At 40.5% G+C, this 25,030-nt stretch overlaps 1 protein-coding gene across 13 annotated transcripts in view; it reads left to right on the forward strand.

The window, feature by feature from the left end:
- Positions 1–25,030, forward strand: part of LMO7 (LIM domain 7) — a 163,417-nt gene that overhangs the window by 61,012 nt on the left and 77,375 nt on the right. For 11 of the 13 annotated variants that reach the window (XM_020783502.3, XM_020783503.3, XM_020783504.3 and 8 more), the window contains exons 4-5: positions 1,444–1,513; positions 18,536–18,642. In XM_020783502.3, coding sequence (XP_020639161.3) covers positions 1,444–1,513; positions 18,536–18,642 — 177 coding nt within the window. Of the gene's footprint in view, positions 1–1,443; positions 1,514–18,188; positions 18,643–25,030 lie in introns of those variants that run through there. The other 2 variants (XM_078390772.1, XM_078390773.1) reach the window with 1 other exon arrangement.

Raw genomic sequence — 25,030 nt, forward strand, 5'->3', positions numbered from 1 at the left:
TCCCTGCTATATCTCTAAACATGCTGTCATCTTTCATGCCCTCTAAAACCATTTTGTAGATCTGATTTATGTCCATTTTTTGTACTTGGTCTATCTTCAATGAGTCTTCCAGGCTTTTTTGGGTTAATTTTGCTGTTTTTTTCCCTTTGTCTTCCCTTGGTACTCTCCTCTGGTCCAAGACTGATGTTTCTCTTAGATTAACTTTCTCAAGCTGCTGCTTGGTTTGGCATGCATCATCTGTGATACTCCCATTTCCTTCCTTGTTGTTTTCATTTGCTTGTGGACTATAGTCCTTATGTTGATTGGATAATTTTACCTTTTCATAATGAGATGTCACGGTCGTTAATATTTGTTGAAGCATAAATTTTACTTCATTCCAAAATTGTCCTTGTTGTGCCATTCTGTTTCTGCTGCCTAGATGCTTATAAACAGATATTCCAAATTTCCAGAGTCATTTCAGGAGTTCCGCTTTGGCTATGTAGAGTTGAACCAAATTCGACCCAAGGAACAGTTTTTGAAAAGTCCACTTTAGGGTTAATGCCAGCCAAATGCAAAGAGAAGCTCATGAGGAGATAAACAGTTTTTCAGCCTTAAGCAACAACAGAATGTCCAAGGCCACCTCTTCTGGGAATCATTCCAAACACTTTAGATAGACAAAACAATGTCCACACTTAATTTGCATGAAGGTCTCTTAAGCTTATAACGCCAGGTTGTAAATATTCTTTAAGTATAGTTTAAAAAAGTTACTTTCTTCAGCTATCCCTCTCACCAGATTTTCTGCCGCTTTAGAAAGTTACTGAGATAAGATAGCAATTCTTTTTTTTCCATATGTAGGGGTACGTAGGCAATTAGTTGCAAAAGAATTCTCACCCGATGGAAAAACAGCGATGCCAGGTGCTATTCCTTGCTTCTCTCAGACGGCTGCCAGCGACTTGGAAGCTAGCCGAAGCTGCTTATTTCTGCCCATTGGCTGATTAGGGAGTTTCCTGGATCGAACCGGGGTGGCCGCCGCCCCCTGTGATCAACAGGCTTTCTCCCCCAGTTCACCACCCCTCCAGGGTGGTTCCGACACCCTACGGTGTCCCAAAACGGGTCAGAATTCAGCCCAGGGGACAGAGCTCTGTCTTCCTGCTGCTGTCTCGTCGCGACGTCAAGCCGGAAGTCATGTATACATGTGCAACTTAATGACACAAATTTTTATCTTGTATTACATATTGTATTTCTTTTCACTTATTTTTCCAAAGATTTATTTTTTCACATTTTTGTCTTGTTGAGTACATTTATAATCAATAGAACAATTGAAGCTATTTGTTTTAAGTCTGTTCAATTTCTTCAAATAATTTTTATGAAAAAGTAGGTAATACGTAATGAATTTTTATTTCTAAGTTTAGCCCTATAGTGAAAGTGCATTATGAAACCTGGTTAACTTTCATTCTCTTATAGTCTAATTAACAAGATCAAACCTGGGATCATTAAAAAGATCAATCGTCTGTCAACACCGATAGCTGGGCTGGTAAGTAGTAATTTTTATCTTTTAGTATTGCCAGGTTTGCTGTCTGGGTTTCTTTGATTTTTGCCTTCAGTTAATGGGAATTCACTTGTCTGGATTTTTTGGACTTGATACTGATGAAAGCTTTAGTGGGTGACATTAATTATGTAATGACTTTGCATAATGTGATATAGACTTATTAGATGCTTGCAATATATTTTGACAGCTTTATCAATGTGGCCATAACAAGCCTACTTATTTTCACCAAGCCCTCTTTTTTGAATTAGGTTTCATCATTACTCATTAATACTAACTCTTTCTGCCTTTACATCCTGCCGTCCAGTGCAACAGCAAGGCTAAATTTCAAAGAAACTTACCCAATGCTTTGTATAATTTGACCTAGCTGATACTGTGCCATATGACCCCTAATCCATAGGCTTGGCTGCAGAAACTGACATCCAGTTAAGGTTAAAAGAATGCTTTTGCTGTAGTGAAGTAAGTAAATTCTATTTTGAAGCAGCAAGTCAGAATAGCAGCTTGCACAATCTTAGTGGAGAAATTGCCTTCTAGTAAGGAAGGGAAACTGTGGGCCCTTGGGCCTTCATGATGTCACTTCCCATGTCATCACTCATGAGTACTTCAAAACTGAGTTAAAATACAGACAATGTTCCTACAATGTTCCTTGTACAGTACTACTTATCTCTTTTACTAAGAATAACAACAGAGCCTCTGCTATCATTCTGTCCTTCTATGTGTAATGTATTCGTGAAGGCATTCATGGCCAGGATTAGGAAAAACCACTTTCAGAACACGGCCAAGAAGCCCGGAAAACCCACAACAACCTTCTATGTATACTTTGGCAAAAGTTATTTGAGGCCAAAACAGAACTGATGTTGGGAAAAAGGAAAAAGTGGGCCCAATCCACATTGCCTATTCTCATAGCTACTTCTAGTCAGGAGGGTGTGGAATGTCAGGGGATCATGTATCTCATGGAGATACAGAAAAAAGAAAGAAAGTAAAAAAACTGTCTTGCTGTTCACAGGAGGTAGAATGACGGGGAAGTTAGTGCTCGCTCACAATATTATTGTTAGCTGATTTGGTTCTACATTTTAAGTAGCGGTCTCTGGCAAATCCTGTTCTTCATTCATAGGAAAAAGTGGTGAGATGTGAGGATCCATTTGCCTACATTCTGATATATACATGGCGTGTGAGCTAATGTTTTAGGCCCCTGAATGTTCTTTCAGTTTGAAATACTATTCAAATTTAACGTTTAGTTGACATGGAATGTCTGTAGCAGGAGTGGACAGCAACTCTGGCCCTGTAAATATTGCTGGACTGAGATTCACATCAGGATTAGTCAGCATAGCCAATAGAGAGGGGCTGAAGTTCAGGAAATATCTAGACTGTTACAGGTGTCCCTCAAGGTTGGGCCCGGTGCTCTTCAACATCTTCACAAATGACCTGGAGGGGATTGAAGGAGCTCTCATCAGATTTGCTGGGAGGAATTGCTAATACTTTGGAAGATAGACTCAACATTCAGAAGGATCTAGACAGACTTGAACATTGGGCCCTGCCCAATAAGATGCAGTTCAGGGGCGGGAAAAGTAAGGTCCTGCACTTAGGCAGGAGAAACCAGATGCACAGGTACAGGATAGGTGGTACCTGGCTCGACAGTAGGACCTGTGAGATGAATTTAGGTGTCCTGGTGGACCACCACCTAAGGATGAGTCAGCAGTGTGCTGCAGCTGCCAAAAAAGCCAATACAGTCCTAGGCTGCATCAACAGGGGGATAGCATCAAGGTCACGGGAAGTGATAGTATCACTCTATACCATGCTGGTGAGGCCACACTTTGAGTGCTGTGTCCAGTTCTGGTCATCACAATACAAAAAAGATGTTGAGGCCTGGAAGGGGTGCAGAGAAGAGCAACAAAGTTGGTAAGGGGACTTGAGACTAAGATCGACTAAAAGAACTAGGTCTGTTTAGGTTAACAAAAAGAAGATTGAGGGGAGACATGATAGCAGTCTTCCAATATCTTTAGGTTGCCACAGGGAAGAGGGCATCGATTTATTCTCCATTGCACCTGAGAGTAGGAAAGAACCAATGGGTGGAAACTCATCAGAGAGAGATCAAATCTGGAAATAAGGAGGAATTTCCTGATGGTGAGAACCATTAAGCAATGGAATAGCTTGCCTCCCAATGTTGTGGGTGCCCCATCATTGGAGGTTTTCAAGAAAAGATTGGACAGCAATCTGTCCGGGATGGTATGAGGTCTCCTACTTTGGGCAGGGGGTTGGACTAGAAGATCTCCAACATCCCTTCTAACCCTACGGCAATTCTGTGATTCTGGTGTATAGGTAATAAGCACTCATGAGACAGTCTCTCTTAGACGTCAGAAAAACTGAAGCAAAAATAGTGTTTTCTTTTGCCATGCAGGAGGCTTGCTTTTAAGAACAGACGAAAAACCATAAACATTCTTCAAAACAGCATTTGCATCGCAGAACACACTTGGTGGTTAAATCACTTGGAAATGTTATTAACATGCTTGGATGTTTTGAATTGGGCATTGTGTACTGCAGGAAGGGCAGCATTCCAATTATCAAATTCCATCTGTCTGATGTTCTTTATGTAAAATATCTCATGAAAGCTGGTCTTTCAAAACTGCAAATAACAAACCAATATGTTTATGAACTAAGCCTTTCTACAAGAAAACTAGGTGCTGCAAACAAACTAAAAGGCTGAGCATATGTTCTGGTTAAAATATTCATCTCTTAGTCAAAGTCAATATTTTCTGAATATTTTCAGAGAAAGACAATGGAGAACTATAAATATTTTCTTAGTTTTCTACGTATGAAAGAATTATATGCATATATTACACAAATTATGTATTATGCCAGTGTATATTATATCAGTGTGTTCTGATGTACCACATATGTTGGGCATGTATTTTTGGGATGAGAGGAGATTGTAGGTTTTTATCCATTGGTTGAAATCCTGCTGCTTAGCACAGTAAGTCACACTAGATAGACCCACTGAATCAGTGAAGGTCAACTCCTCTGTGACTTCCATTGCTTCAGTGGGCCTACTCTAGTTGTGATTTAGTCAGGTGCAACTAGAGTAGGCCCATCTGAATCACTGGAACCTACAAAGGAACTGACTCACCAAATCTCCATTGATTCAATAGGCCTGCTCTAGTGTAGCTGATTACACTAAGTGACAAGATTTATCCACTATGTCTAGGTCCTGCCAACCTGTACTGCCTCAGGTTTAGCTTGTTGTTCCCTGTTGCCCATATGTGCAAGGTAGGAGCTAACCTGTTTATGAAGCTGGGAAGCCATTGTTATAAAACTAAGATATCCAGGTGAAACTATTTAATTTATTTATTTAATTTCTACCCTGCCAATATATGCTGCACATATATGGTAGCTTCTTCCATCCTCTTTTTGGTGCTGTTTCCTTGTGGCAAAACTTTAGCAGAAGTACATTAAAGTTGGAAAAAAATGCAGGAACATGGCTGACAGCTACAGTTCATATTGTTATGTAGAGAGATGGGCATGAACTACAGTTCAGTGTGGCATCCGCACAGGTGTTCTGCCGGTCCCACACACTTCCTTCCTCCACCTCCTCTAAACAATTGCCCACTCACTGGCAGCAGTGTGCTTCCCTCCTCTGCCTTCTCCATGTGATCATCCACTCAGACGAAGAGATGGAACAAGGAAGCCTGTTGTGCTGCCATTGAGTGGACGATTACACAGAGAGGAGAGGAGGGAAGCATGTGCCACCCACAGAACACATGTGAGGGCACGGGCGAATTGCTGAACCATGGTTTGTACCATCTCTAGTTCTGTACAGGAACAGCACCAATCTGAGGGTGAGGGAATCTTCTGTGGCAGGGATAAGGAACTTCCAGCCCGCTGGTATTGTACTATTTGACTGACAACCTGTTTCTGCTGTTATTTCCAGTCAGTGAGCAAAGATAATAGAATATTTCAAAATTATGCCCATAAAAACTGTGTCATGGAACAAACTGCAAGGTGTAATCACTCCCTTCTAGCCTTCCAACCCAGTTAGGGCATCAAGGATGGGTGGATGAAACATCAGTGTCCAGCGTGAGTAAAGGGAACAAGTGCTCTCTGTTGTCATCTCTCCCTCTCACCATTATTGTTGAACAATTCTTCCATTCCTAATTTAATTCTTAGATTAAAGTGATAGAAGCCAAAGAGATATCGTTCTCAGATCCAACCCTTCCTTCCCCCTGCAAAGACACCCAGAGCACGGGAGAAGAACAAAATGGAATGTGGGAGAGGCCCTGAATCCTTCCATGCCAGCCTTCTATAGGGAATAAAAATCACATAGAACCAGGGCAGGATCCCTCTGCCACATTACCTACTTCAGAAACCCCTGTAACACAACTAGCAGCTTGGGACAGGTCCCAAATGTGATTTTTTTTTTCATGTGAGTTCCATGTTGTCCACACCAAGACAAGTAGGGCAGGGGAAGCCATTAGCACGATGTTGAAAATTATTTATTTATTTATTTTTTTAATTTATATGCCGCCCACTCTACCCAGAGGTCTCTGGGCGGCTTACAATAATTACAAAAAAAAAATGCACCATGGGGCTTCCTGTCCAACTCTTTCCCACCCACCAAGACCATTAAGGCCCTAGACCAGGGGTCTCCAAACTTTTCACACAGATATGTTTGCGCTATTTTTGAGGGCTGAAGGAACATGCACGTACGCCCACACTTATGGCTATTAAATGCCCTGAGGTACCTCCGCCCACCCTAAGCCATGAACCCCATTGTTACTTGGAGGTACAAAGGAGGTCTTTAAGAAAATGTTTTCTCAGTAAACTGTCTGGTATGAGCTCTTTGGAGCTAGTTCTTGGAGGGAAGCCAAGAGTAAGGCCCATATGGGAGACAAAATGGAACTTTGGTACATCCAACTCTAGGGATGTCTTTCTGTCCTGTAGCAAAACTTTGGAATTAATCATATATTTCTTTCATACCAGAACAGAAGGGCTTTCTTCTCCACTCACTACAACTGCATGAAGGAATGTATGTGGCTGGGGAAGGGATTCTGCTGTTGGATGCCTGTTAGTCATGTCCATGTTGGTCTTATTTCTGTTCTCTCCCCCCCTTTCTCTTTAGTAATTCTTGTTTCTCTTCATTAGGGCATGGAGATAGTACTGGAATTGCCCTCCCATCCCTAGTGGGAGCATAGAGTCCATTTGAACGATCAAACAGAGCTTATCTATCAAAGTGTGTAGGAAGGGACGAGCCACTGTACTCTTGTGCAAGTTCCAGCATTCCTTCTGTGGAAATCTAGTCTGCACTCAGAAAAAGGAAGAGGGGCATAAGATATGTTAGGACCATTACCTTTATCAATTTAGCTGCTCTTCCAATAGGACGGCACCTCAGAGCCAACAATATTCCTGTTGGAATATTGTTGGCTCTTTCCTGACTTCTGCTTATGCCAAAGCAGAAGCAAGGAAAGTCCAGGTCTGTTTGCCATTTATTTTACTATCTTTTTTTATTCATCTTTTATTTCCATAGGTATCATTCCCATGAACTAGTTGCCCTGTGCTGTTCTACCATTGCATAGATAAGGAAAAAAGGGGCCAGCAAAATCAGATAGGTCCTTACATGCTAAAATGACTCCTAAGAAGAAGGTAGTGCCTTCTACCCTCTGAGATGAATATTGTTGACCTTTATGGCCAAGAGAGTGGTGAATTGAAAGATTGTACTTGAGGCTGAACACAGTTCCATATTAATGCCAAGACTTATATGCAAATAGCTGAATTCTGCCTTGGTTGCAGAGATGTGGAGGGAAAGTGTGAGTATATGTTGGTTCTTATCAGGCATAGGGAATATGTAAGTGGAGATTCCTCTCTTACTAGTGCTGACCATTATAATTCATGATTGAAGGATAATGGGAGTTGTAATCCAACAGATGAGGAAGGCCAGACGTTTCCCATCTCTGCTGTATTCTGAGCAGTGATACGTCTCCTAGTGTGTATATTGCAGGCAGGGATTACTCCCTCTATCCCACAAACTCATTTAAAAGGCCTTCTAGAGCAGAAAGTTCTTTTGGCAACGTCTTAGATAACTGAAAACTATGCCTGACCTTTCCTCTGCAGTTACATTGTTGAGTATACTTAGTAAATGTGGGTGTGTCTGAGCAGTTGGAGATAATGTTCGCAGTGGAAGCACAAACAAGTCAACAAATGGCATTTGTGGATGATTAAACACAGCATTGCAGCTAAGGCGTTCAAAGGTTGTGGGTGCCATATGAAGCAAGCTTGCCTCTCTTTTTGCCTGGCATGGAGTGTGATGTGAAGAAATCATTCTCTGCTGTGTTTTGTTGCTTACCACTGTGTTGGCAACCGGTACCTTGGCAGATCTGAGCCTCACAGTGGTTAAGCCGAAGTAAATATATAAGTGGTGGGAGGGTGGCTGGAATAGTTTTCATGCTGGCTACTTGTTGAATGCGTTGCTGGCTTAAGTGTAGGAGGCAATATGTAGGCAACCCTGACAATGGGCGGATGAGGAATGTGCAACATTTGCCCTGCCCTTAACGCTTCCTGGGCAGCTGTCTAGATTTGGGTGTCTTTGAGCCTGTATGTCTTGTCACTCCGATTTAACAAGTGAGTGTTTATGACGTGCCATCACTGCTGCTTGTCAACATTCCACTCAGTTTTGTTGGCACTGCCTGGTGAAAGTACAAATTCCTGAGGGTTGTGCTATTACATGAAGGCTGTGCGCGTATGTACGTCTTGCTGTTCAAAGTTTGTTGGGATTAAAATGCACCTGTATGTCAGTGGCAACAGGCTTTTGAAAAGAATATGCAGGACGGGTCTAATGAGGTGAAAGAAACCTTCAACCTTTGAATTAGTCTCTGCACCTGCAGTGAATGTGATACCTTGAGAGTTAACCTGCTGTGTTCCAGTTCACCATGAAACCATCTCAGACATATGAAACAAGTAATGTAATAGTATTGTACCCAATGATCCTGTGTAGATTTAGGGTCTGCTCTTTTTCTATAAGCTCCTGACTAGCCATATCTCAGCATGCTTGGTTCTTGTCATGATTGTTTACAGACGGTTTGAAAAGTGACAACAGCAGCATACCACCCAAGCCCTATTCCTCCTCATCCCCATTCACCTAAACTTCCTGGGAAATGATGCTTGTGCATAACTTTTTCAGGCCCTGGCTTGGGTCTTGTACTTGGCTTCCAGTACTTCAGAATGAAGTGGATTCAAAACACAGTGTGGAAGCTTAGTATGGAACCCAGAAATCTTACTACCTCTCACTTATGGATGGCTTTACTTAGAAGAAATTTTCCAAGCACTGGTTTCAATACTAGGTGAATAGCAGTTAGTCCTTAAAAGGTGACCACTGGAAAGCGGTTCTGAGATTTGGGGGATGTGGAATAGGAGGGGAGTAACAATGTGGGAAGCACTAAACTAAATTTAAGTCAATACTTCAGTCTGGGTGACCAAAACATATGCACCTCTGTACTGTATGTTTCAGCATTAATTACTCACTTGATTCTCTTCTTAACACAATGATGATACCCATGTCTGGAGGATGCAATATTTAATAGAAAAGGGAGAGGCATATCCACAAAATGACCTCCGCCTATTCATCAGTAGTGGATTCCACATCTGACCTGGCTAAAACGATTATTGAGGGAGCAGGCTGTAACCAGATCAAAAGCAAGGTTACCAAGGTGGCAGGTAGCCAGACAGTGTAGTGAAGAAACCTTGAGGCTCCATGAGGTGATGGCATCCCTTTCTAATAAGTAGAAATCAAGGCAATGTATGCTCCTCCATTATTTTTTATTATTATTATTTTAAATCTATGTGTAGTTCTGCATTAACAAAAGCAAAATTCTCTGACCTGTATAAATCAAATTCCCTTCATTTGTTGTAATTATTAGTTTTTAGTATTTGTACACATCTGTATATAATAATGCAGATGATCAAAGAGAGATACACGGCATAAAGGTATACCATAATCTTCAGAGTTGTTAGCTTAATGACAACTTTATTGTGAATTGCTTCTGAGATACATTTTAAAGACAGAAAAGCATTGTAAAGACATAAACATACCTACCAGATTTTGAGATTTGGTAAGCGTTGACGGCATGCATGCAAATACAGCTTAGTAGCCCTAAGGGCTAGAAACCTGTGGTTTTTTTTCTTTTTGTAAAGCAAGAAACCTGATACTTGCACCTGATACCATATTTTGCATATCTGGAGACTTTCCTCCTTTTTCTGTGGAATTTTAGCTGCACACAGCTATGATCATAAGGTAGTCAGTCAGTAAACTTGGTAACTTTGTTAAGGTAGCCAGAGTTAAGGCAGAGTCTAGAAAGTTACTTTTAAAATGTGTTATGCATTTTGATTGCGATTCTGCTCTCTCCATTGTTACTCTTAATGCTACATAGTTTGTGAAGTAACTCTTTATATGTTACCTTTTGTTTCTTTTGAGGAAGAGAATCCAGACAAAAAGTAATAAAATGGCCTAATATTTGAAGGAGGGAATCTTCAAAATGCCCTAACCCCCCCCCTTTTTTCTCTCTCTTTAAAGGCTACTGTAGAAATACATATACATAAACATTACTCCTTACGTGGGAAAGATAACAATGGTAGTAGTTACTGGCTTAAATTCTGTTGCTTGGCATAGTAAATCACAATTAGAACAGGCCTGAGGAATCAGGGGAACTTATGGAGGTTATTCACCAAATCTTCACTGATTCGGTGGGCCTACTGTAGTTGCAACTTAACTACCGTGTTTCTCCGATAATAAGACCTATCCCGAAAGTAAGCCCTCCCCTTAATTTGTAGGATTCCTCTAAAGTAAGCCCTCCCCCGAAAATAAGCCCTATTACCCTACTCGCGCCCTGGGTAAGCTTACCGAGGGCGCGAAAAAACATCCCTTCAGCAGAGCAGAATGCAGTAGGGAGAAAGCAGAGCTTCGCCCTTCATGGCAGTGCTTTCATCTCAGGGCGCGCCGAACGGGATCCCGGGAGCCAACAGCCGCGCGAGCTCCTCCTCCGCCTGGAACTCCCCTGCCCGGCGCGCGAGGGAGAGAGAGGCACAAGCCTCGCAGGCGCCACGCGGGCGCTCCTGCCCCCGGACCAGAGAGGAGGAGAACAAAAGCTTCAAGGCGGAGGGGAGGAGGCGACCAAGGCAGCAAAGAGAGGAGCATCGCCTGCAAGCCGAGCAGGCACGCTCGCTCGCTGTGTTTTCCCCCTTCCCAGCAAAGCCCGCCTTTTTGGCTCCCCTTCCTCCTCGTTTCGCTTCCCCAGCGGTGAGGGCTTCGCAGAGAGCCAGAAAGCGAGAGGAGCCAAGCAGGAAAGCAGGAAGGAGAAGCCCAGTTCTTCTCAGCCGCTGCCTTTCCCCAGCCTCCGTCTCCTCCCTGGCCGAGCCCAAGTAGCCGCCGCCGCCGCCAACGCCGCTGCTGCTGGTGCGGCTGTCGCCAGCTTTCCGGGAAAAATGCTCCGGTTTCTCTTCAGATCGCATTTTTGGGGGAGGGCTTATTTTAATGACGGGTCATTAAAATAAACCCTCCCCCGAAAATAAGCCCTCTGCCCTTTTCTTTCCCCAAAAAGATAATAAGACAGTGTCTTATTATCGGAGAAACACGGTATGCTAAGTAACAAGATTTCAGCCGTTATATTAGTTTTCACAAGGTCTTTAAGACTTCCTTGCCCTCAAAAGTAGCGCCTTACTTAGGAATAAAATTATTTAACCTGTTATAGTGGTATATTTTAAATGAGAACATTCTTACCAATTGATAACAGCTATAATGCAGTATATTGTTTTGGTTTTTTATTGTATTTTGTACTAGTGCCAGGTGTTTTTGTACCTGAAATGAGCGGTGGAGTTGGCCTCTTTTTTGGTGTTTCTAAAACAAAGCACACAAATATGGTGTGCTCTAGTCCTTAAACTAAAAATGTGCGAATGGAAGCTATACAGTTGTCTGTACAACTATTCGTTTTCTCAAAGCTGGCATTAAACACAAGTACTTTAGATAAATGAAGGGGAATTTGTAACAATAAGACTGAAGAATCATTAAGCATCATTAGTAATCATGGTTTGTGTTAGTCATGGTTTGTTATTTGCATGCCAGGTGACCCTGCAGATGGTGGTTAATCTTCCCCACTTCTGAATTGTTTCTAGTTTGCTTTTCCCCTGCCTCTTTGTTAGCTTATATTTCATTGTGGGTAGCAATGTATAGCTTATTCAGAAATAGGGAAGAAAAACCACCATCCGCAGGGTCACCTGGCATGCAAATAAGTATATATAGAGAGCTTATAGTTGCTTATCGGGACATACAAAAATGGTCTTTGACTCCCAAAGAGTATTCTTGATCAGAATCAAGGAGTTTGTTTTTATGTATTTCTTCAATATATTTGCAGGCTGGTTTTAGATAATATTCTCTTATGCAGCCTCCAACATAAAACTTTACAATATGCAGTGATATTGTGGAATATATTTGTGATGTTTGCTTCCAGTCTTTTAAATGCTTTCTGACAAGAACAGCAAGTACACAGACAGCTTCCTTATTAATTGCACTGGATAGATTTGTATGCATAGCATGAGATATTCCATCCTCCATGATTCTTGGGCTGTTTAAGCACAACTAAATCCCCAAGTTTCCTTCCTAATTCCCCTTGCTGTGATTGTGGAGGTGGGCAGATAAGGCAGTTAAGCAGGGTTTCATTCTGCTCATCCTGTTCTTTTTACAGCTGCTAGTTTTAAAAACACTAGCTAGAGATAATGTTTATATGCATGTCATGAAAAGCTTTACCATTTGATTTCGGCAAATCAGCCTGCTGTAAAAAGCACAAGAGCTGCTTTGACTAAGGGTTTCTGTTCATTTGATATTACTTTGGTTAGAAATCTGTAACTCTGTCATTTGTTGTCCTTTGGCACTTTATGGGTATTTTGACAACTTAACCCTCGCCTTTATCGTTGTCAATCATCAGCAACTGTTCTACCATCCTTTTCTTTTTGTGAGTGCAAGGTGGCATATACGGCTGTCTTCCTCACCACTTTTTCCTGACCACAGCTCCATGAGGTACATCAGGCTGAGAAAAACAAGTGAATATCTCAGTCGCCCAGCAAGTTTCGGCATTCAATAAGGACTGCAACCTGGATCGCCTGAGTCCTAAGCCAACACTTATGCACCACAGTGGCTCTCCTTCTGCATGGCAGAATTTGTCTGTTGCTAAATGAATACAAAGTCCTTGATACTTCATATTTGTTAAATATTTTATGTGTTTAAAATGTTTTATAATTGTTCTTCCCAGAGTGCTTGTAAGGCCAAGTTCAAATGTTACAGGAAACCAGAACTTTTCTGCTGTGAAAAAGGGCCTGCATCAGTTTGAGACTTCCATGCTCCCACTTATTCTTCTTTTGTGCACCAGGGCAATCAATCAATCAGTCAATAAAACTAAACTTAAAAAAAAAACCACACAGAGAGAAAACAATTGCTTCCACTGTTGAACAAAGCATGATTCCCCTGAACATTAGAACATAGGGCATGAAGAACAAGCAAGGATGTGCATTATGGTTTGGCTGTATATTTATTATAGCTCCCATGCAATTCCTGATCATCTGAGCTTTCATAGGAAAAGAGAGGGTGGAAGCAGAGGTTCTGGGAAGGGGAGACAGAGAAGAGAGAGAGAGAGTAGGAAAGTTTGGCAAATTATTTTTTAAAAGGTAATCAGTTACAGTTATAATCCCTTCCTAAAAACAGTTAGCTGCTATCATCATAAATAACTTTTAATGTAATCCTTTACTGGCATAGTTTTAGAAAGTATCTAAAACAGTAACTTTGAGGGATTTCTTTTAAATGATGCTCCCCTCCATTCACTTCAGTTTTATTCAGCAACATGAGTGAGCACTTAAACAATAAGCAGAGTGTATGATATCTTTATACCATGTATAAAGGTAAAGGTTCCCCTGACCTTTAGTCCGGTCATGTCCGACTCTAGGTGCGGTGCTCATCCCCATTTCCAAGCTGTAGAGCCAGCATTTTGTCTGTAGGCAGTTTCTGTGATCACGTGGCCAGCGCAACTAGACACAGAACGCTGTTACTTTCCCACCACTTATCTACTTGCATTTGCATGTTTTTGAACTGCTAGGTTGGCAGGAGCTGGGACAAGCGAAGGGAGCTCACTCCGTCATGTGGATTTGATCTTATGACTGCTGGTCTTCTGACCTTGCAGCACAGAGGCTTCTGTGGTTTAACCCACAGCACCACCACGTCCCTGATTATACCAGGATGCATAAGCAATGTGATATTCCTCCTTTAATATTTGGTGAGATCATAGTAATGTAACTACTGTTACACTGTTGTGTGTTTTAGTTACACTATAATGTAGTTACCTTTTACACTGTGATGTAGAGTGGTTATTGCATATGGGGGGGAATGAATTAATTTCAAGGAACTAATTATTGTTACTTCCAAGCTGTAGAATTACTGTGGGTGTTAGAATTGCTTACATCCTTCTCTTCTAATTACACTCTTTCTCCTGTCTCAGATATTTTCAAATACCAAAAACTCAGTGCACTCTCACTATGTAGTGATCTAGTTAGATGTTTCTTGTCTATAACTTTAGTTTCACTTTGCTTCTCCACCACCTTATACAGATGGAATGTCATAGTTAGCTGAGGTTAGTGTCAGGAAATTCTTGGTTTTCTAGTCTTATGACTAACTCCCTGTTTGTTTCCATATACTGTAAAGACAATAAGTAAGCCTAGTATATGTGTGATGCACAGCTACTCACAAAGGCTTTTTGTTCTCTTATGATAAAAAGCTATTTATAGGCTGTACTCCCCAACCCCCTTGAGTAGGGTGTGGATAGCAGCACATAGCTCTAGCTTGGTTACCACATCGAGTGCCTAGCAAAGTCCTGAATTAAGTGTGGAATCATAAGCTTTTATGGTCAACATAATGAACTCCTTATGTATAAAATAGCTTATTTATAACTCTGTAGATCAGAGTTTTTAGCCTAGGATTCTGTTTCCTTCCTGCTTAATCTTGTGCAGTTACGATCCACATTGTTGCAGTTGAAATAGGTGATGAAATGCAGGAGTGGCCATGGTTTAGGTGCTCAACCTTTTAAGAATACTTAACTATTTTTTTAATAATTAAGGAAAATATATTTTACACCACACAAATACTGCAGTGTATTCCACTGGGTTGGCCTGGAAATCTCTTCGATGGCAAAATACTGCATTTGAACTGGACCTTTCTAGTTAGAGGAAGTTGGAACTACTGTCTTTCTCTCATTGTCTTCTATGTATGTGTAACGCTTTTTCGGGCAACAGGTGGAGATTTTAATTGACCCAAGTCTTCCTTGGTGTCCCATCTCTAAAATGAGCCTGCTGCCACTGGTGGCTGCCTAAAAAGTTGAAGTTCTGTAAGATAATGACAGGAGGCTTTAGGATGTGAGGGTTTGGGCAGAAAGCATGTTGTTGGGGTTAGCAAGGGCTTGTGGGAAGAAGAGAGAGATTATTTTCTGAGCTAATCTGAGAGTGATGTGCTCACCAGCATACCAAGAAAAGATGGGGTGCCTCATCCATGCTTTGACCCACAAAACCCAAAGTGTAAATGTGCTTTTCAGAGGCACAGATGGTTAAGTTGGTCCTTTCTGTTTCATCCCCCATGTCTCATTACTAACCAAGAGAGCTAGAAAAGGAACAGAAAAAGAAAGGAACAGAAAAAGAATAACTGATGGGTGAAATATTTCAGCATACATTCTTTTTGTCATGGGGAAAAAAAATTGAGATCGTATGCCATAGCTAAATATATTTAGTATTCTGCTTTACTTTGCTTACCATGTATTTTACTTTATTTTTATTTATTATCTATATGAGATATTATGAGATATGGTAAATCAGATTGCAGTTACTTTAAGACATCAGAATATTTCCTAGAAAACACAGTAAATGAACAAATATGATGAAAGGTTGAGTGGCTAGGTGGAAAATATTTATTGGTTGCTTAAAATACCTTAAACATGCACTTAAAACATGGGAAATGAAGGTTTTCCCTTCTGGTTTGAATAGTTAGTATTGAAAACAGCCAACTTAAAAACATTTGAATTGACAGGTTTCCTTCCAATTGCTGATAAGCTTGATGCAGTGGTGTTGCAGTGTGCATTATTAGATTGTCCTAATGTAGCTGTCGATATGACAATCCTTTGCCAGTGGTTTTGAAATCTTATGGTATTAAGAGAATGAAACAAAAATACTACTGAAAAAACTTCAGGTGCTCAAAAATAAATACTGAAAGTCACTGAATAAGATTGTATGTATAAATTGACTCAAACCTTTGGAAGTGTAGATTCTGTGCCTATATTTCATGCTAATATATATAATTAGTAAGCCTGATTCTGACTTGGCTTGCATAACTTTGGTTGTCATAGTACAAGAACTGGAATGGCAGGAATGTAAATTAAGGTGGAAAAGTGTATAGAAGGTGTATTGGAGCATTAGATCTTATGATAACCTAGAAAATGTTTGTGTGTTTTTTTTTTCTTCCTTAAACCAAATGTTCTAATTAGCTTAGTCTCACCCATGGGGTTGAATGTTAAAGATGTGCCATAACTTGTATTTCTGCTAATATTAAAAAGCTGTTTGTCTCAGCTGAATAATGTGCTGTCAGTACACTGGGGTGTGTGTTCTGAAATTCACATTTGTTACATAAGGAGAACATGTGACTCCCACTTCAGGTGTTAGCTTAAACACTTTAAATGAAAAAAAAGCAAACATCTGAAAAGCTTGGAGGTGTTTCTCAGATGGAATTGACAAGAAGTAAGGGATTTTTAAGATTCAGAATAATTTTACCTGCTACATATTATGCAAATTCTCTCTTCCATGACGTGTTTTCATGTTCAGTGTTCAAGCAGTGGTTTATCATTGCTGTCTCCCAGTAAGCTCCTGTGGCTGAGCAGAAATTAGAACCCAGATCTCCTGAGTCCTAGTCTAATATTCTATCCACTACACCACTCTGGTTGTCATATTCTTCTATAGAATCAGAAAGGGCAGATGTCTCAGTACTTTGATATATGACTCCCCTTAAATTGTGCAAGCTCAGTATATATAATTCTTGCCCCTGTCTTCTGCCTGTGCTCTCCACCCAACTGTCAGATTGGCCAAGGGAATGCAGCTTTCGTATCCATAAATAGAATGAATTTTTAGCTCTCCGTAAACAATAATAATTCAGTATGAGAACAATGTATTATCGAGATCAGGTTTAATATAGCAAGCAACACTGCAGGGAAGTAGGCATACTGAGGTGAGGGTGGACGGTGGAATAGGTCAAAGGTTATTTGAGGTAGGAAGAGAGGATGTAAGGCATATCTGTGTTTTGTATGCAGTTAATATAAATAATTGGCAAGATTCTGCGAGACCACACAGTGGTTTGGTGTTATAAGTGTGTATGTGTGTGTGCGCGCGCGCGCATGAAATTTTTTATAGGTGGCAGATCCAAATGTTAAATGCCATTGGATTGCTATTTTATAATCTGGCAAATCATGCAGATCTCAGTTGCACACGGTATCCATGGAGAAAAATGAATGTCTCATGAAAATTATTGCACCCAAGATTAACATTTAGTAGAGAGGGGCACGAACTACTGGTTGATGCCAGTTCGGCAGACAGCTGAGCAAGTGTTCAGTGGTTAGGCACCCTGCTCCCTCCAATAGCTGCCCACTGAGACACAGCACTTGGAGGAGGTGGGGCAGGGGAGCCAGGGTGCTGCTTCTGAATGGGTGCAGGGCGCCAAACTGCGGAACACTTTTTCAGCCTCCTGCCAAACCGGCAGTTCATATCTATCTCTAATCCTGAGCATGACTGTCTTTCATCAGTAAACACTATGCTTTTGTTTGTTATGCTAATTTAGTTGATTTCATACCTAACTGTCATTATATAGCTACTGGTATAGCCACCATAGGACAACTATTTTTCGTAGTGGGGATCACAATGTGATTAATTAAAAGTAGAAGTGGAAGTTCCAGATATCAGTTGCAGAAGATGAGAAAGAGACCCGGGGGGGGGGTGAAGTTTGGTGCAATTGGTGTATGTTGCACAAAATCGAGATGGGCAGCCTGTAGTCCTGCAGAAGTTGCTGGACACTACCTCCCTTTAAACCCAACAGATGTGAATCAACTCACATCTTTCTGGGACAGATGACCTTCTAGATTTTTTAGAGAATGCACAGAAGGGCAAAAGCTTTAGATTACTCATTTCACATTGAGAGACATTAGGGTTCAGTCTCCCAAGTGCTACTCCTAGTAGGCTTATTTAGAAGGTATATACTTTAGCCACCGATGACAGGATTTTACACTTACAAGCCAACCATTCCCTTTTAGATGCACATATACTGTGAACAAAAATTGAGAGCACCAGCTATAGGGTCCCTCTGTCATGCTGCAGGTATGCTTCTCTCATTGAATCAGCAAGCAGCTGGCCCAAAACAGGTGTAGTAAGTCATTGCTAGACCACACCTATGTTTTCTACTTTATCCAGAGAAAACCACGTCTGTGCTGTGTCTTTTGCTCTCATCTTTCATTTGCTTTCTCTCACTCTTGTATTAGCTTTCTCCAGGTGCAGTGTTCTGCAATCAGTCTATAATCATAGAAACAGTGTTCCTCTTCTTAATTCCTCTGTTGCCAACCATTACTGGGTGGGTGAATGTCAGTAGCTTGAGTTATTTTTAAATGTGAGAGGTGAGGCTTGTCATGCAAAGCTAGAAAGAGGGCGTTTGTTTGCAGAGCTGACATCAAATGCAGATTGCTTCTTACTGGCTGTGCATTTCTGCTTTGTACCTGGTAATCTTTAACATGGTCTGTCAGTTATAGAGATCAGTCCAAGGATTTATATGAAATATTGCTTGTATTTATGACACTGAAGACCAGTCTTCTGGACCTCCATGTGCTGGACTTTGAAACTTCATCTGATCAATTTGCAGCCTCTTCCTCTACGTTGCTTAACTAAGCAATCCTTTTCAACCTCTCTTTGCAGGATAATATAAATGTGTTTTTGAAAGCTTGTGAAAATCTTGGATTAAAAGAAGCACAGCTTTTTCATCCTGGTGACCTTCAGGATTTATCTAATCGAGTTACTGTCAAGTAAGTCTCCTCTCATTAAATGTATGTGATTTTTGGTACTGTTATTCATGAATGCATTAAGAGGTACAGGCTCTTAAAAGATGAGATTTGATCAGATTTCTTCAAACTTCCATTAATTTTTAAAAATTATTTGCTGACATTTAAAATGTATTAAGCTACTTTATTAATTAATGTTTGTGTTGCTTAGAAATACAAATATCTGAAAGTTTAAAAAAGAGAAACCTTTGTTTTAAACTCGTAAGTACCATAAGAGTTCTTTCTCTCTCCTCTCCGTCCATGTGTGTGTCCATCTGTTAAATATATTTAAGAACTTGTACAATGCAGCCCCATCATCAATCTCTTGCCTTCTGTCTGTGTTGGACTACAGCTCGCACCATCCCTAATCACACTGGGCTAGCTGGGTGCTGGGAGATATAGTTTAGCACTAAAGGAAGTCGCCTCAAGAAGGCTGATATAATGGCAGAGTGAGTGGCAGTGGACGAGGACGTTGCTAGTTCAAACTTGGTCTGAGCGATTAATTTATTTGATTACTTTTAGTAAGTTGCTTCTTCTCGGTTACAGCATTCCCATCTATGTTACTGAGGTTGTAGTACCAGCCCACCTGAAGAGATGATCTGAGAATTACTAAAAACCATGCATATGAAACACTTCATAAATGCTGTTTGTTAATAGTAACAATAATTAAGAGTAATGTCACTGTTCATGAGAGCTGTTGTTCTCTCAGAGTGTAATAATTTTTTTTCTGGCATGTACAATAAATATATGACTGTGTGATAGGAACAGAGAGAGGACTCCCATGAAAAGAGAAACCAAGCACAGTGTGTTAAGTCTGAGAATAATTGCTGTCATGTTAGCTGTATTATTAGAAAATATGGGTTTGGTGGATGTTGCACAATGATTCATTACTTTCTATAATTGTTGGGTTGCCTTTGTGTGTGTGTAGTGAGAGAGAGAGAGAGAGAGAGAGAGCAGGACAAAGTCCTTAAGATGTTGCCAAGAATGTGGCTGTTAACAAGTGTTACTAAGGTAAATATGGCATGCAGGAAATGTTTCCTTGGGCTGTTAAGCTGTCTCTTTCCTGAACACATTCACCACCTTGGTGGTTAGAGGTTAAAGAAATGCAAACACAATACCCTTGGTCTGTTACTGTGTTCGGAAAAGGTAGAGAACATGTACTAAGCTGCTAAGAATTCTGGCTGAAGGTATGGTAACAGTGTTGGGAAATCAACCTTGCTAAACTTGAAACTGTCTGGAAAGAACTTAATGGTAAACAAAATCAGCATTGCAAACAACTATTTTATTGTTATGTAAGAGTGGCTGCCAGATGGCCAAGACAGAGAAATCAGTCCTCAGGTTGTTCTATTTGAAAGTGAGCATTCACCCTTTATTGACACAGCGAAGGCAAAAATCAGCTCATCAAACAAACAAGCTCTCCTCTAGAGATAGTCTATATAGGACCATTCCCTTCCCTTTGCTTTACCCAGGATAGAATCCTTCAGGTTTGGGTGGTAACGGTCCGACATACTGCTCTAGAATGGAGCTTTACCTGCAAAGGAGATTCCATTTAAAGGTGTTTCTTGTTCTGTTCTCTCTGCTGGAGAAAAGAGCCTCTACTCCTCTTGCAAATCAAAACCAGATCTAGCGTTTTCCATCCCCCATCACTACTGACCCAGAGAGAAAAAGGAGGGTGGAGGAGATGAGTTCTATCTATCCCACTATGCTCAGCTGTCTGAGGAAAGGTGCTTGTCTCCTTTTTTCATGAGAGATTTGTTGAGGCAGGAAAGAAGAAAAGAAGTTGGTGCTTATTTTCTGTGCTGCTAACATGGAGGCCACTTGTAGGCTTAGTGTTCCCTTTTCATTCCTGGAGAAAAGGGATAGCTGTCATGTATGTTACAGTGAAGAAAGACGTTGGCTCCAGTGGCATTTGCCTATCTTCCTGCAAGGCCAGGGAAGGCAGATTTTGAGTCCCATTGTCAGGAGAAAGGCAGCATAGAAATGCAATAAATAAGTCAAGCCTGTGCTGCAGGGTCAGAAGATCCGGCAGTCGTAAGATCGAATCCACGCAACGGAATGAGCACCCGTCACTTGTCCCAGCTCCTGCCAACCTAGCGGTTCGAAAGCATGCAAATGCGAGTAGATAAATAGGGACCACCTCGGTGGGAAGGTAAACAGCGTTCTGTGTCTAAATCACACTGGCCATGTGACCACGGAAAGATTGTCTTCGGACAAACACTGGCTCTATGGCTTGAAGAGTGGGATGAGCGCCGCCCCCTAGAGTCGGACACGACTGGACAAAAACTGTCAAGGGGAACCTTTACCTTTACCTGAGTTACTGACCTTCCCCTTATTACCTTGAGAGCCATTTAGTCTTTTCTTAAAGTTTTTGTATGAGTTGCTTGACAAGAAAAGGCCTGAGCTTGGTCCCCCCCCCCCCCGCCGATTTTTGCATCTGCAGTTACTATTAAGCCTGTAGCAGAAATTAGTAGCATATTTGGCATTAATCAAAATCATGTGAACTATAAACTGAAGAAGTTGAAAATGCTGAGTTCAGCTTGTAAACATTTCTGCCCTTTGCCATCTGTGTGGCCTGTTCCTTTTAGACCGAGTGCAGTTATCTGTGTTTTAAAAACCAAGATAGACCACACTGGAACAACAACTATTTTAACTCTACTGCAGGCCATGCCAGGGTGTTTATTATGCCACAGTAGCGTAGCAGTAATTAGAAAGTCTGCAGTGATTATTTTTTCCCCTTTTGGAGTCAGTTTTATCCTGGCTGCAATGACATAAGATCATCATCTTCTGCTGCAGTCACTGGGATGTGTGAAATAAGCTGAGATCAGATAGCTCAAGCGGAAAAGGCTGAACATGATGTGCCCTGAAATTAACATTATGAAATGCGAGCCAAAATGAATATGGGAGGGATTGATAATGAGATAAATGGTGAAATTAGTCGAATCTGAGGACTTCCAGTGCAGCGCTCCCTTTCTATTTTTTCGTGAGACTTATGGTGGGAAACATTCAGTCATTCCGATGTACCGGACCATTGATTCATAAAGGTTTGACAGCACAAGTATTCTTTCCTCTTTGTCACTAGTTTTGGTTGATTTGTATTTACACATTTCCCCCATACTTCTCTCTCACACCTTGTACATACATGTTATAGCTAGGCACTGGGAAGACTGCCATTTAATGTACCGTTGATCACATGATAGTTTTAATCAACTGGTTTGTCATATAACTGTTTTCCCCATTTGAACCACATTATAAAGCTGAACACCATGTTTATCTGTGACATATATTAAGGTTTCAATTAAGAAAAATAATGGGCAAGTTCTCTTCTGAAGCATCTCATAATTACCTTCTCCTATGCCAATCCCAAATAAATTGTTGGGAGCTGTGGCAGAGCTTTCACTTTAGCAGAATGAGTACAAAGGAACTTCATAGTAAATTATGTCCATTGTGGAATGATACTTCCAGTGATAGGGCTGCTCCACTGTCATCATGATGTAACTGGAGATAATTATCTTTATATTAAACTAGGTTGTTGTAGAATAGTTGTGTTCTTTTTTTTTTGCCTTAGGACACCTATGGCTTAATTGTTTTAATAGTTGTGTAACCAACTGTTCCATGGCACTATGATTCTGGTGTTGTACCAACAGCAGGTATTTTCTGTCATTTTTCTGTGTTACATGGTGAAGATTCTGTATCTGTGTTTTCATATGTATTTCACTCATAAGGGAACATTGGGCTTAATTACTAGGGGGTTTTTGTGCAAGAGAGAAAGTGTTGTGTATGGCTTTAACAAGTATATTTATAATATGCTTTTGGTAATGATGTCAGGAACATTATATGAATAATCTCTAACTTGCATGTTCCAGTGTAATGAATGAAGGCACAGACTCTTTCTAATTCCTTTCTGAGAAAGTCAAACTGTATTTGAATAACTGTGAAAGTAGCTAATAAAATGTGTCTTCATTTTGAGAATTTTTGTTTTAAGTATCACCTTTTCTGGCACTGGGAACTCAGCTATGTGAACACTGGAATTTGATGCATATTTGTTGAATCAAACAGGAGAATATTGGTCAAATCAATGCAAACACAAATATGTGTGATTTTCTATTTCTTTAGTATGTTTTCTCCACAAGGAGATGGAGCAAATCTCTGCTTTGGTAGCAAGTATGTACTGAAATCATGCGACTGAGATTATTATAGGGTGCAATGTGAAACTCCTGCTAAAAATACATCCAGTAGCTTGGGTACAGCTAAACAGTACATGTCAGTATTTTAATTCTACCAGTGAAACACTCTGGTGAAAAAGTATTTTACTATTTTTTAAAAGTAGAACTTTTGTGAATTTGAAGTATTAGAAATAGGGATATTAACGTATGTTTGAAAATGATTCCTATCATGTAGAAAAAAATCTCACGACATGACAAGTGGACCATATAAATGTAGTCTAACTGAAAATGAAGCTAGAACTTGCTTGACACCAAGCTGTTTTAAGTCCTAGGTGAGTACAGGCTTGCAACCCTGTTGTTTAGCTGTAAATACATGCTGTTATTGCTATTTGTGTCAAGTTGGAACTAACTTACAGCAACTCTAAAGGGGCTTTTAAGGTAAGTGGGGTATTTAAGGAGTGGTTTTACCAGTTCCACCTCCCCACTGCATTTCCATGGCCAAGTGGGGAATCAAACTCAGGTCTCCTTAGCCTGGTCAATCACTCTCCTTAGTCAATCACTCTTTCCACTACACCATACTGAGTTCCACAAATACATAAGAGTACTCTGGTACAAAAAGCGTTCTAACTGAGTTATGCTTTTGTGTCCTTCACACAGCTTGCCAAATACCTGTGGGCATTGCTTGACATAGTGTGTATGCTTATATCTGTGCATGGTCCATTGAATTGCACTTTATTCTTAGTAATACAGAAACTAAACTCCACTGCAAGTAATTTGCTGCCTGCTGTGGATTACCTTAATGCTATCAGTGTTTAAGACAGCCATCCTAAGCATACAGCATGTTTTGAAGTTAATGCCTTTGTACTCAGTGAAACTGTTTCCCAAGTGGATAAATTTAGAATTCAGCTATGATCCTTATATTCAAATATATGATTGTGATCTAGTCACTGTATTGAAAGGCTAAGCAAAATAATTTGTCCTTAATAAAATGGTAGCCATCCATATACTATATTCTTATTGTCATTTATGGTGATCTTTAAATTCTACCATTTCAGATTCAAATAATCTGCATTCTGTGAGCCGCTAGTAGGAAAGATAGGCAAGCACATGATTATGCACCAGTTGCTATGACTGTATGATAAGGTGAACAAAAATTGATCCTACTTAAATCTTCATGCTCTACAGTCTCCATGGCTACCGGAGGCAGTTAGATTTGTCCTAGCTTTTGGTGAGGGAAGCTGAATCCCTTTGGAACTGAGGATACTGTAGTCCGTTTCAGCCTAAGCATCAGTGACACTGGATGACTCTTCACAGTAGAGTAGGGAAGGATTTTAGTCCACACCAGTTTTAGATGCCCAGAACGTAAGCAAGGAAAGCATACATCTGATTTCATTTGAGGAATATGCAGCATTCTGTATCTTCTTAAGAGTTATACTTTGAATAGCAGAAGATAGATTTAAGTATAAATAGAAAAACTAGGAAAAAATCAGGATAAGTTGTGGAAACAATATAAATGCAGGAGTAGGTGATACCTTTAATCAACCATTAAGAATATACAACAAAACAGCATTTGATGATAAATCATCTTCCTCAAGGCTGTGCATCAAGTTCTTGAGGGGAGTTCCAAACTTATGTGCTCTTTTTGAATGTCCCAAATTCACATGGCTGATGGTATAGAGGCCAAGCATACTTCTTAGATGGAAACAGCTGCAGCATGCATGTTGGTTTCAAGCTCATCTTCAGTTAGCAATTTGGAATGTATGGCTCATCTCTTAAAACAGAGGGCATTCACAGTCAATCTGGCCCCCCTTCTCCCCTTCTGCCTTTTTGAAACTCAAAGAGTTTCTCTTTAGCTGGGGGAGAGAAGGCTAACATGGCTAGTTAACATGGCCTCCCTCTAACAGAAATGGGAGTAGGAATTTAGTTAAACCACCAGGAAAAAATAGTTGAAATTACCAGTGATGGTATGTGAATACTAGGCTGAACTTTTATATATGTAAACCAGTTTTCTTTGGGCATGAAGTTTGGAGCACTATAGTTAAGGAAGATCAGTATCATGATAAAATGTTATCAGAATGATGCTACTCATAGTGCAAACAGACCAACAGTGAGACACATAGGCATAGGAGAATATGCAGGAGCTGGTTAACATAAAAACACAAAAATTGTATATTTTCACCAAAGCTATGAGAAAAATCCTGTATCCAGTA

Source organism: Pogona vitticeps, chromosome 3 (genome assembly GCF_051106095.1).
Source record: "Pogona vitticeps strain Pit_001003342236 chromosome 3, PviZW2.1, whole genome shotgun sequence".
In the NCBI taxonomy this organism is placed as follows: Eukaryota; Metazoa; Chordata; class Lepidosauria; order Squamata; family Agamidae; genus Pogona; species Pogona vitticeps.